At 41.5% G+C, this 12,768-nt stretch overlaps 1 protein-coding gene across 7 annotated transcripts in view; it reads left to right on the top strand.

Moving 5' to 3' along the window:
- Positions 1-12,768, top strand: part of BEND7 (BEN domain containing 7) — a 78,610-nt gene that overhangs the window by 39,298 nt on the left and 26,544 nt on the right. For all 7 annotated transcript variants that reach the window (XM_032425774.1, XM_032425773.1, XM_032425772.1 and 4 more), the window contains one exon: positions 4,592-4,817. In XM_032425774.1, the coding sequence (XP_032281665.1) occupies positions 4,592-4,817 (226 nt within the window). The remainder of the gene's footprint in view (positions 1-4,591; positions 4,818-12,768) is intronic.

Below are 12,768 nucleotides of genomic sequence, written 5' to 3'. Positions count from 1 at the left end.
CTACCTGGAACAGACCTGAGTTATAGGAAATGATTTCAGTTCTTCCCAAACAGAACCAAGAGCATGTTTGTGAGCAAAACAAAATCCATTGTGAAGGGGTTTTGTGGTTTTTTAAAATTTCTTTTCATAAACTAAAGCTCATTTTCCTAGAAACACATCTAACATACTGCAAAATAAATACTAAATGAGAATAAAGGATCACTGTATATGAAAGTATTAGGAGCAGAAAGACTAAATTCATAGTCTTTAAACAGTCTTTAAAATTCCGTTATGTGTTTTCAGCCCCAAATCAGTTAGTCTTATTCCACAGAATCCTGCCTCTTCATGCACGGTTTTTCTCTTGAGCCAACTAGCTAGCCAGTGGAGTATACCAACTATTGTGTGTAATTTATTAATTTGCAATTGAAAATTTGAGGTTAATTCCAGTATGAATATTCATGCAGGTTTTTTTTTACTCTTTTAACCAGGAACCACATTTAGCTATTTGCATGTTTTACTATAATTTGGCATTGATAGTACCTTCTGGAAAATAGCCTCTATCAGATTTGTTCCCTCTGTGATTAATTGATATGATCTCTTTAAAATTGTTTTACATGTTTTTCTTTAGATTATACAGGGAATCAAATGATACGCTTGCTCATAGGGACTGAGGGGGAAATCTTTTAATTTACCTGGTTAGGGGATTTCCCCACCCATACTGGATCTTGACCCCAGCTTCTACTAAGCAAAGGAAGGCCTTGACTGAAATGCAAAGGGGAACAGGAGAGTTAATGCCCACAGGCCTGAGTCCGTGAACATTTTTAAGGGTCATTATGGCTACACGTGGTTTTTGCCTCCAGAGCTTCCCTGGGTGTAAGACATGATGCCACTGCATAAGGAAAATTCAACGTTTGATATACTCTGGTGCTAAGTAGCTGCAGTTCCGAAAATGGGCAAGACATTCATGAAAATCCAAATTTATAGCACGAATTCAGACTCTTAACTCGTAAGATGAGGACTCTAAGTGTCGTAAATTCCGCCCCACACTTTGGATGTTGTCCTTTAAAGATCGAACTACCTCAGTAAACAATAGAATCTGTCAGTGTATTAGCGATCTGTCTTTGCTTGAAGAGCAGAGAATGATGCTGTCAAAGAAAGTCTGGTTTGTAAAATGATATTCATTTGGAATAGTGTGGTTTCTATCACAGGCATCCTTAGTAAGCAGAGAGAGCTCATTTAAACTAGCACTAGTAAACAAAAAGAGGAGATTCAACGATACAATTGGAGTTTTAACCTGTTTTTAAATATACGTGCAGATTATAGCTCATTACATGGTAGTAATGCACGGTGATTTTATTTACAAAATGGAGGAAATCCGAAGGTTTCATAGTGGAAATTTGAGATTAGTTTTCTCTATGTTTCAGAAAATAAAGCGACCCTCTTTTTGTTTTTAAGGAATTAGTTTGTTGCTTTGTGGCACCTGGTAGATAGAGCATTAGCGCTGCGCTAGGAGGAGCTAAGGAATCTGCATAAGAAAAAGGGCCTGGAGAGCAGGAAGGGGGCAAATATGAGTCACCTTTGCTCTTACTGCTATTGCCTCAAGTCCTAAAACCGACTCCTTTGTAAGAGGCTCATAACTGGGCAAGTTCACGTTCCTTGATCTGGTAAGAACACTTCAAAACAACAGTATTTGTCCGTCGGTAGAAAGTGGGCCAGGAAGTACTGACAGTTTCTGCATTAGGAGAGCGTCTCAGAAATCAAGACACTCTATGATCCCATAGGGAGTCTCCTGGCTCCACAGACACCTCCCGATATTTAGTTTTAGGAGTCGCAGCAAATGCTAGAAACACCAACTGCCTCTCTTGTCTCCTAAATCCTGCCGTAAGGCCCTCATAAAATGCTGTCCTGACCCCTCCCCAACCCCTCTCGCCCCTCACCCGCCAAATGCTGCCTAGTGCCCTGAACCTCTCTTGTAGCATTATCGCTTTGTACTTTATATATAGATATTTGTGTCTATATCTCATCCAGGGAGCCCGCCCTGAAACTCCTTGCGCATGGAGTTACACACACAGTAAATACGTCTGGACTCAGTCAGTTCAGTGGTCCCCGAGCAGTCTGCTCCTTGAGTGAGCGTGAGTGCTGCCCCAGGAGGACTGGCACGCTGAGCCACCGCATGGCAGACTCTCAAACACACTCCCTTTACATTGGGCCAAAAGGTCTCTAAATCAATATTGTCTTTGAATGAATGAATTTTGAACAAATTCTTACATAGTGTTTTGCTTATTCTGACAAATACCTATTGGGCAGTGACTGGGCATTTGGCTGAGTACAAAAGAGCGCATATTCTCATGAGAAACACAAACTCCCAACCAAATAAATGCAGTGCGGAAAGTGCTGGAAATATAGTTGGTAGAAAAGACTGAGTCTGTGAAGAAAGGAGGGGCTCATTTTTGCCTGATGTTTAGATGAGGTCCGTAGTCCTCAAACCAGGGTGAAGTCCTCCAGGGTGGGTCCTGGGCAGGTTCTGGAGTCTCAGGTCAGGTGGCTGAATCTGAAGCACCTGGTTGATGGCACCAGAATTCAGCAGGGATATATAAACGAGAGCAGTTGGTGTCTTCCCCTTTTGACCCCTGAACATTTAAAAGCTTCTATACCCCTTAGCGCCTCATACAGCTACAAGCAGCTGCTTCTATAAAGTAAATTGAGATTACTTTTTTTAATGGCTTTTTGAGTGATACAGGAACACTTAGCAAAAATCTGAGATCAGTAGATTTAGAATAAGGTCAGAATTCAGCCATTGATATGCATAGCAAAATTCTGGTTATGAATGAAACTTCATCTTAGATGATGATGGTAAAATCTCTCCATCTACTATTTCCACATCGAATCATTCAACAAATATGCATTGAGCACCCGGTGTGGGACAGGAGACGAGGGCACAGCCTCTGGCTCCCAGCAACGCCCCTACACACCCTTTACCAGCAGCATGACCCAAAACTCAGCAACCAATCTGACAGCACTCTTCGGTGAGCAATGTTTACCAAGCATCCAGGGACCAAAAGTTGAAAGGCAAAGTGAAGCAGAGAAATGCAATGACTTCGTGGATAATCCAGTCAAGAATAGCATTTGGCAAGGGCAGGGCCCAAACTTCCTGCATCATCTGAATCATTTACACCCTCTTTACTCTGACCGCAGTGTGCTAGGCATTTTGAGAAGCACTAGGACAAACAAAAGTAAAAATTCCTATTCTCCAGGAGAAAAACTAATCCCAGATCCTCTTTTCTAATGTGGTTTTAAAAATCTAAAGTAGCACCAGGTTTGCAAAGTGGTAAGTATGATTATCCAAGAATCAACTTTTATAATACATCTTACTTAAGTGAGATTTTCTTCTTTTTTTCCTAATGAAAGTTTACCGACTACGTTTCTTCATATTAAAGTTATTATTTTAGAGTTATGTTATAATCAACAGTAAATGACTTAATAGTTTAGATTATGACTAATGAACTTCTATCTATTCAAGAATTTATTGAGTACTTACTATGTGCCAAGCCTGAGAGATACAAAGTCTGAGTTGCGGGCATCAGGAAGGGCCACAATCTAATAAATAATTATACAGTATAATAAATGCAGCCATACGAGTATGTCACATTAAGAGCAGTGACAGAGTGCGTGGCCGCCTCCACAGGAAGGAAGGAGTTCGCAAAGGCTTGGAAATGCAAGTGTTCACTGGGTTGCCGGAGGAAAAGACAAGCTAAGTGTCCACAGAGTGCTAAGAGTCTATTATTACCATCTGAGCTCATATTCTACTACGTAGAGTCCAAGTTGAACGGTACCTTCCAGGTCTTCTGCTCCAGCATCCCAGGCAGAAAATCCCTGATGGGGAAGCAGGGTGACCAGTGCGTTGGTTTTCGGGTGCTCTGGGACATGGCTTCAGATTCTCCTCCCCAAAATAGGGGCGAAAGATAGAGTTAAACTGCCTGGGGCACCTACTCATCCTTTCTACTTATTTTATGGGTTAGTTTCCATAAGTTTTCACTGGAGGAAAAAAAATGCAGTCCCACAGCTGAAAATCACAGGCAGAGTGAAAAGAGCCATGGGCCTCTGTGGGTAGCCCCGTATTCGTGTGCTTAGGCAAATGAAGTGAAATTATGTCATGTAGGAGAAAGTAATCTGTCAAGTGTAATGCACTGAGTACATTCAGATTATTTTTAAGTCATTTTGTTAGGATCTCTTTGGACCTTAGTTCCTTCATTTCAAAAAAAAAAAATGAGGGTATTTCACCCAGAAATCTCAAGTTCCCTGTAGCCCCACAGTTAACATGCGTTTGTGATGACCTGCCTTCTCTTGACTGTTTCTGAGGACAAGAATGCGTTTGCAGCGTGCTCCTGCTCGTTGCTTTTGGAGAGACTTAATGCTGGAATTAGAGCGTCTTATTTTGTAAGAACCAGTCACTGGTTTTATAAACTGCAAATACTGGCGCACAAAGCTGAAACCACATCGTTTGTAGGATAAGGACATTGCAGTAGCTAGTGATGGTTTTTTGTTGCACATATGCCCAAAGTCAAATGCTTCAAATGTTGCTTTTAATGAAATATTTATGTTCTTTTGGTAGCCAGAAGTGCAACTTGCTGAAGGCTTTGATGTGTTCATGCCTAAATCACAGCTGGACTCTATATTGTCAAACTACACTCGCTCAGGAAGCCTTCTGTTTAGAAAGCTGGTGTGTGCATTTTTTGATGACAAGACTTTGGCTAACTCCTTACCCAATGGGAAGAGGAAAAGAGGACTCAATGACAACCGAAAAGGACTAGACCAAAATATTGTGGGTGCAATAAAAGGTTGGTCTGCATCATTTCATTTTATGGGTTCTTTGTTGAGCTTTGCCTTCGTTGCATAAAGATGCAGCTGAAACTGTGGTCACCTAACGAGAGGCTAATTGAATTTGCCCTTGGCAGTTTACCCATTGGTGTGGCTTTGGGGCATGAGCTCTGTAACTCAGCACCCCAAATATCACTAGAATTTGGTATTTCAAGGTGACGTTGGCTTGTTAAAATCATGATTTCAGAGCCAGTTTGTTCTGCTGCAGAGCCAAAAAGTTTTTCCTTAATTGTCTCTTAAGAAAAAAAGTATCTTTCCTCTTAGTAATTTCTAACTAAGAACTTCAGCAAAATATGATCTTGACTTAAATTTTTAGTTGTCAATAAGAATAAAGCTATGATGCTTTTTGGAAAATAAAGGAAAACAGTTCTCTCCAAAGTTTGGAAGCTGCTTTACGTAGGTCATGGCTTCTAGAGACATTTTAAATGTTAGTGAGCCCACTGTGAAGCCAAACCCTGCGCATCTCCACCCATTCCTGGCCTGTTCTGCTCCCTCTGTTTCTGTGTGCGGAGTCACGCGAGTTACGTGCAGAGAAAACCGTGAGTCTCTCCCACTCAGCCCTGTGAACACATACCCGAGCTCCACTGCATTACAATAGCCGTGCAGGTGCACGTATGAGTAGCTGTTCATTTATATCCAGTTCCACATCCTTAACCTATTTCTTCACTTTAAAATGTCCTTATGTAGAACTCTGATAAACATAATTTCAGGTAATAGAAGTCCTTATATGTTATTTTCAAAAAAGAACATAAATGAATTCTCAAATATAAACACAACTACCATGAAAATGGAATTTGAGATCAGGCCTTAATTTACACTCGAATTGCTCGTAAGGACGTTCTTCACTGCCTCAGTCCCTGCCTTGCTTGGGTTGCGGCCTGGGACTGGACGCGGAGAGCCTTCCCTCCCCACTCCTGCTCCCCGTTATCTTGCAAAATGAGTAAATGAATTTAATAGCGCTTAAAGGATACTTGGAAACCCACAATTAACTTTACAAAATAATGTGACTTTTAAATGGAATTAGCAAGTACCAAACAGCCTTTGTTCGTGGCCAAAAGGACATAAGCCTTCACTAACAGAACATTTCTCATTCTCCAACAGAATTTTTTCACTTAAAGGGACAGTTGAGTTGTATTAAATAGGAAAAGCTACAGAGATACCACAATCTGTGTCATTTCTGAAAAGAATGATTCACCCTGAAGTGACACTAAAAACTAGATTACTGAATTTGAAAAATGGTCAGTGATGTAACTGAGACCAGCGAAAGTCAGGAAGGGTCCCATTTCGATTTAATGTGGCTGGAGCCTTCTAGAAACACAAAGGTCAAGGTTGACGATGCTTTTCATGCTGAAGCTTTTAAACACATTGAAATGTCGCCAGGAATTGTTTTAATTTTCTTTTTTCAGGACAGTGTATTAACAGTATGAAAGTATTTGGAAATTAGGGAACCCATGTTCCATTTTAATGACAGTAAAGGAGTTACTTTAATAATAGATGGTAATGAAATATGTCATTACAAGTAGAGTGATAGGGATTTATTCTACCATTTTCAGTTGAGACTGGTCATCATACGATAGTTTGAAAAAGTATATTACACGGAGAAATAGAGAATATGCCTTCATTTCCTTCATGGCCCTCCTCTTTAGTTAGAAGTAAAAATGGTAACAAGTCTTCTGCTCCTAATACCCAATAAAGCAGATTATTCAAATCAAAGAAATTAAATTTTCCATATACTTCTTTTTTAAATCTGGCATTAAAATTCTGTTAAAACAACAAAAACACTTTAAAACGGAGGGAAATCCAACCATAAGCCACCAACTTAAGTCAACAAATACCATATATTCACTTGTTTCCTTGCAGTATTTACTCATAAACGTGTATATTTCGATCTAGATTTTTCCCCTAGTTACAAAACTAGCACATGCTTGTAAAAATTCCAAACCATAGAAATGTATAGAAAGCTAAAAGGCCTCCATAATCACACTCTTCAGAAGTTACTATCTACATTCCTATATTTTTTCCCCCTGAAATCTTTATTCAGAGTTTGACTGTGGTATCAGATTTGTCTTTCTTACAAGGACATTCTGTTTGTAATGGTCAGCCAACATTTTTACCTGGTTTATTCTGATAATTTCTCATAAGCACCCTGAGGACAAGCTCTGTCTTAAATATTTTTTATTACCTTTTGTGCTTCACTAAGAGCTTTACATATAGTAGGGTTTCCCATCAGTACATGTTGGGTGAGTGAACAGACATGGGTTTTTATTTTTATTTTTTTTTTAAAGATTTTATTTATTTATTTGACAGAGAGAGACACAGTGAGAGAGGGAACACAAGCAGGGGGAGTGGGAGAGGGAGAAGCAGGCTTCCTGCCAAGCAGGAAGCCCGATGTGGGGCTCGATCCCAGGACCCTGGGATCATGACCCTAGCCGAAGGCAGACGCTTAATGACCAAGCCACCCAGGTGCCCCTTGGGTTTTTATTTTTTATCTTTGACTTTGGCCTTCATTTATTGACAAATGGCTCTTATACTAAATACCCATCCTTATGTCTTTTCCCAACCAATTTGAAATAATTGTGAATAATGTTGTGAATTTCTACCAGTTAATAAAATGCCAATGAAAGCAAAAAAAAAAAAAAAAAAAAGGAAGCCAAAATTCAGTATAAATTTGGGTACAACTCTCTTAATTCCCTAAAACCTTTTTCCTTTACATACATAACCATACTTCCACCAGCTAAAAGTTCATTAACCCACACATTACAATATAAAGTGGTCTTTGAAAGGAGCTAGTAATTGAAGGTCTTATAATAGAACTCTCCCAGTTTTTCATGCTGTTTATTGGTAGAGATAAAAAGGGAAGTTTACTTCCCTAACCCAAGTCTTTTGAATCAGAGTCATCTGGGAAAGTGATAAAATGGCTTCTTGTACATAATGGAGGCAGAACCACTCATGTCATTGCTGGTGTCTGCCACGTACTTTGACAAGATTTTACAAGTATTAAATACTTTCTTCCTCTATCCTTTCAGTGATAATACACCAAATACCGTATTAATTTCAAGAGTCCTACAACCTAGGAATTTACAAAGACTGGTCAATTTTATAAAATATTAAAATTAAAAGTAACAGCAGGGGCTGAATTTTGTTTCAAATGAAGTGATTAGGTTGCTTAAAACAGGAGTGGGGGGGGGGAAGATGAACGAAAGTCTGTAAAATGCTTATAAACAAGAACAGACATGGACTGAAAAAGAGTTTATTGTGCGATTATTAACAAGGCTCTTTGTAGTGATAATTAATATTCCCCATGAGAGTATCTTGAAACTAAAATATAAGTCTCTTCGTAGAGATCACACTTTTCGCATATTTTCATCTGTTTCCTGGTGGTTAACACTTATTGGTAATAATTCATTAAAAATTCATTTATAAATATGACACAAAGTATTGATGATGAAAGGATCTTTAATTAGAAGCAGTCACCTGAGCACTTTGAGTTTAATTCTGGAAAGAAGCAACTTAACGATCTTATTAAGCGGAGCCGTAGATTTTAGGGCTGAGGATAGTTTAGTATCTTGGATTGAATTCAGAATTGATTTCATGGCCAGAACATAGAGTGGAGGTCAGTACCCAGGTACGCTTTCCTCGCATCATGCTATACCTGCTGAAGATCAGCTAATTCTTGATATCATAGGCCAGGAGACCGTACAGTTTGCCTCAGTGAGAGTTATCTGAATACTGATGTAATCCTCGGATCTCCAACGCTTCTCAGAAAATGGAGTTGCTATAAAGCAATTTTTAGGACCTGGGTTCTAGTTTTTAATTCAGCTTCATGGTGATTAGTTGGGAAAGTTTTATTACTATCAAACTATACTAGATTCTCAAATCTTCTTGCATTCAATGGAAATTCTATACGCCTGTCCAATGAAAGACCCGACTGACTGCTCTCAGTTTACTCCATGCAAATACAAACACACGTAAACCCAAACTGCGGCTCCCCGGCGGGCAGTCAGCGCTGATGGTAGCCGTGGGGGTCACAGCCTGCCTGTGAGGGAACTCTCCTTGGCTGGTGGTCCTCCAAAAACTTAACTATGCCCCTAGCAAGACTAGAAAGCCTGACCAGAGTCAGCAAAGCCCTCTCAGAGACTCTGCCAAGGTGACCACCAAAACCTCATATGTTATCCCAGCCACTCTGGAGACTTGTAGGGTCTGTAGGAGTCCTTTCAAAATACTTCGATTTTCCATTTTTTTGCAGATCATTCTGCTTTCGATTTGACCCCACAGAGACGTAAATTAATATAGTTGGGGTGGGATTTACCTCCGATTTGTTATTTATTTCTTGATACTTTTGTGTATCCTGAGAACTCTCTGTAAGATCAAGGATGGGCCATCAGCTTGGGTTTGAACACCCTCACTGTGTCGGTGATTTCATCTTCACTTACAGGAGAGGAAACTGAAGCTCTGAGAAATTGAGTAACTTAAGGATAAACCTGTAGTAGGTGGTAGAGCCAGGATTTGGCCCTAGGCCTGTCTGGCTCCAAAGTCACCGTCTAGCACAGTTCTTTCCTTCTCTGAGGAATATCTGAAGGGAAAGAAGGAAGGTGTCCCAATTTTAAATTTCTGTCTGAAAATTTAGCATTTTTGGATTCTTTATAAATTCCACTAGGAAGGTGGCTATACTAGTTATTTAAAATGGCCAGTCGGTTACTGTGTATGCAAAGCATATTCAAAGTGAATTTCTGGGTAAAGGGTTAACTATAGCTCAGTTTACTCAGCAACTTCAAGGGCAGGTCCTCCCTTGAAGCTAGTGAGAATCGGTCCCATCGTTGCTAGGGAGAATCGAAGTGTGATCCCCTCCCTAAGGAAAAGAGACACTTCTGAGACTCTTCCAATACATGGAGCTTGGAAGTCACACTGCATGTAAGTAATTTTTCAAAGTTGTCTGTAAATTAAATTCTAGCGGAACTGTTTGGCAATTGAAACCAATTGATGAATGCTTTAATTCAAGAATCCTTTTGGAAGATGCATAATCATTTGTTAATTTATCTGTTCATATTTTTACATAACAGATCAGCTTAAAACAGGATAAACTGCATAATATATAACAGCAAAATAATGTGTAACAACTCTATAATTATATCATATACATAGCTGTCTCTCGGCTCGGGAACTCTTACGTAGTTGTTGTTGTGGTTGTGGTTGTGTTGTTGTGTGTATTTTCCCACTTTTTATGGAGGCCCAGTGACAGATGGGCAATATTGAATCTTGGCCATTTGATGTGTAGAGCCCTGTATGTTCAACCCCTTCCATAGCGAGTCTCATATTTTAGTATGCATCAGGATTACCTGAGGTATTGGTTCAAAATTCAGATTTCTGGGTCCCATCCTCAGGGACTGATTCAGTAGATGTAGGGTAGTCCCAGAAATCTGACTTTGGACAAGCAACAGCAGGTGACTGACTGTTGTAGGTGGTCTCATACCACCCTTGGGAAGCCACGCCATGGAGCTTCTGATGCTGATGGCTGATTCTAACATACGACAGCCCTTCTGTGAAACTCTGCCTCCTTCCTCTGTTCCTTTTTCTGAAGGTTGCCCTACTTCTCTCTTGGAACAAATGAGAGGAAGATAGCATGTGTCAAAGGCTCTCATCCTTTGAACCTCCGGGGCTGGAAACTATTCGTATCTGTTGTGTGACGTAAGGGTCCCGGTTTCAGATACGCCGGCAATGCCTCCACAGGACTTCCCTGAATAACGGCCTCGTTTACCAAGCTGGCAGAAAGGCCTTTCCAGACTTCAGCACGACTCTCACATCTGGATCACTAAACAAAGCTGTATAGTTTTCCAGATGGCCTTCTCGTTAAGGGCTTGAAGAAAGCGTGGTCTCCGTTCTTGGCAAGCTCGTGGCCCGTCTCCTCGATCACAGGTTTGGCGCACTTGTGTAGCCAACTTCTTTACCATGTGTGACACCGTGGTCCTTGCTGCTTCTCCAGCACCGCATAAGTCACGAGGACACCAGAACCTCTGCAGTATCATTGACCTCACAAACGCAGAAATCATCAGCAGGCATGACATTTCCATTAACAGCACCAGCTTGGGTACCCACCCGCCAGGCGCCAGGAACCGGTGACTTAGACAGGAGTAAGGCATGGCCTCGGACCCTAAGAAACGTGCAGGGCAGTGGAGCTTCAGACACATGAACGGTGAGCCATAGCACAGAACCATGCTCCAGGACAGAACAAAATAAATGTCACAGCACCCACTACTGAACGGAGAGAGAAAGCACAGAGGAGGGACAGCCCTGGAAGAGAAGGCCTCGCCGAATAGGTGACTCTGAACTAGACCATGAAGGATGAGAAGTGTATCAAATGCAAAGGGGATGGAAAGGGTTAACTACAGGATAAGTTTAATGAGGCCGAAATTAAATAAAACATTGGGTGGAAGCCTTCTGCCCCCAGAACTGTTTGAAGTCTGTTCTGAGTTGATGGGCCTTGAGTCCTCACCGACCTGTTTTCCTTAAAGTGTTTAACTCCGTGAATGTAGATGCCAGGGAAACACACCCCAGGAGTTTTCAGCCAGAGCTGCGCTTCTTGAAGTTTCTTCCTGAGCTTCTGAAGGCCTCACCCCAGGCCTGATGAATCAGAATTTGGGGCGCTGGGGCCACGGCAAGTCAGAAGTCTGTCCTTGCTTTGTCACCAGTCTTCCATAAGCTCAAAAAAGGAATCTCTCCTTCCTCAAAATTCCAGATCCATCGGCTTGCTACATGTGGAGCAAGCGGAAATGGGGAGAGATTTGCTAAGAAGGTTGCGGCTTCTCGTGGCTTCATTCAGCCTCTCACAGAATGGACGGGAACTAGTTGTGGGCTAACCTGCAAGGATTCAACTCTTAACTCCCAGTCACTGGATTCTTAAAAACCTGCATTTTAACACCGCTGCCTGGGTTGACAAAACCAGCCTCCTGTCAAAAGAGATAAGTTTCTGTAGCCCAAACAGGGCCACTCCAGCGTGACTGTGCATTGCACAATGTTACGGGCACCCTTCCCGTTGTTGACATTGCTGATTTGTCTCTTTATTATGACAGTTTTCTGGCAGGCGCAAGTGAAATGTCCCGAGGAAGGGGCGCCTTCCTGGTTTGCACGGCGGCACCATACGGGCCAGCCGTGGCCCCGGAAATAGAAAGCGGTGTTTTCGGCGTGGCCCATCACCTTTTTGTGTGGATTCCTCAATAGCATGGCTGATCCACGATGCTCACCAGCATCATAAGGCAATAATGCCACATCTCTGTTTTCTTTCCCACTGTAGGGGAGAGGACTTGTACGAGAAGCCCACAGTTGGTCAAATTACATTCCTTGTAGCTTTCCTCCTGGACCTGTCGTGGGTGCCAGTAATCTGACACGAGTTCCAATTCCGTTCCATAAACAGTTATTGAGTATCTCATACAAGCTATACCTCAAAAATCTGAGAGACGCAGGAATTGAGACTCGCTTGAATTTCTGCCCTAAAGGTGCGTATGCAAATGATCATGGAGTACTTCTGGTCCCTGTAGTACCACACAAAAAAACTAAGGGTGTATGTCAGCTTCCATTAAGAAAACCCCTTGAAAATCCATAGACTTTCATTTAAAATTGAACTGAAAGCTGTCATCGATTTTGGCCGCCTTTAAGACATCTTTGACTAAAAGCAAGCATGGCTGTGTCTATCCTGTTAAAAGCACCCTTAGAAGAGAGAGAGGCTGCCTCTTGGACTAGTCCGGTCTTCCCACGGGCTGCTCCTGACACTCGAGTCTCCTCTTACACTGACTGTGTTTCCAAGTTCTTCTTTCTTGCATCCGGCTCTTGGTGAGATTTTGACGCCTCTCCATGGCCAGCTCCTGGTATTTCTCAGAACCTTCACCTCTCCTCATCAACCATGTGCCTTTGATCACA

This window comes from Phoca vitulina, unplaced genomic scaffold (genome assembly GCF_004348235.1).
Source record: "Phoca vitulina isolate PV1807 unplaced genomic scaffold, GSC_HSeal_1.0 scaffold33, whole genome shotgun sequence".
Taxonomy (NCBI): Eukaryota; Metazoa; Chordata; class Mammalia; order Carnivora; family Phocidae; genus Phoca; species Phoca vitulina.
The sequence above is the reverse complement of the archived record's forward strand: the minus strand, read 5'-3'. Positions and strand labels throughout refer to the sequence as shown.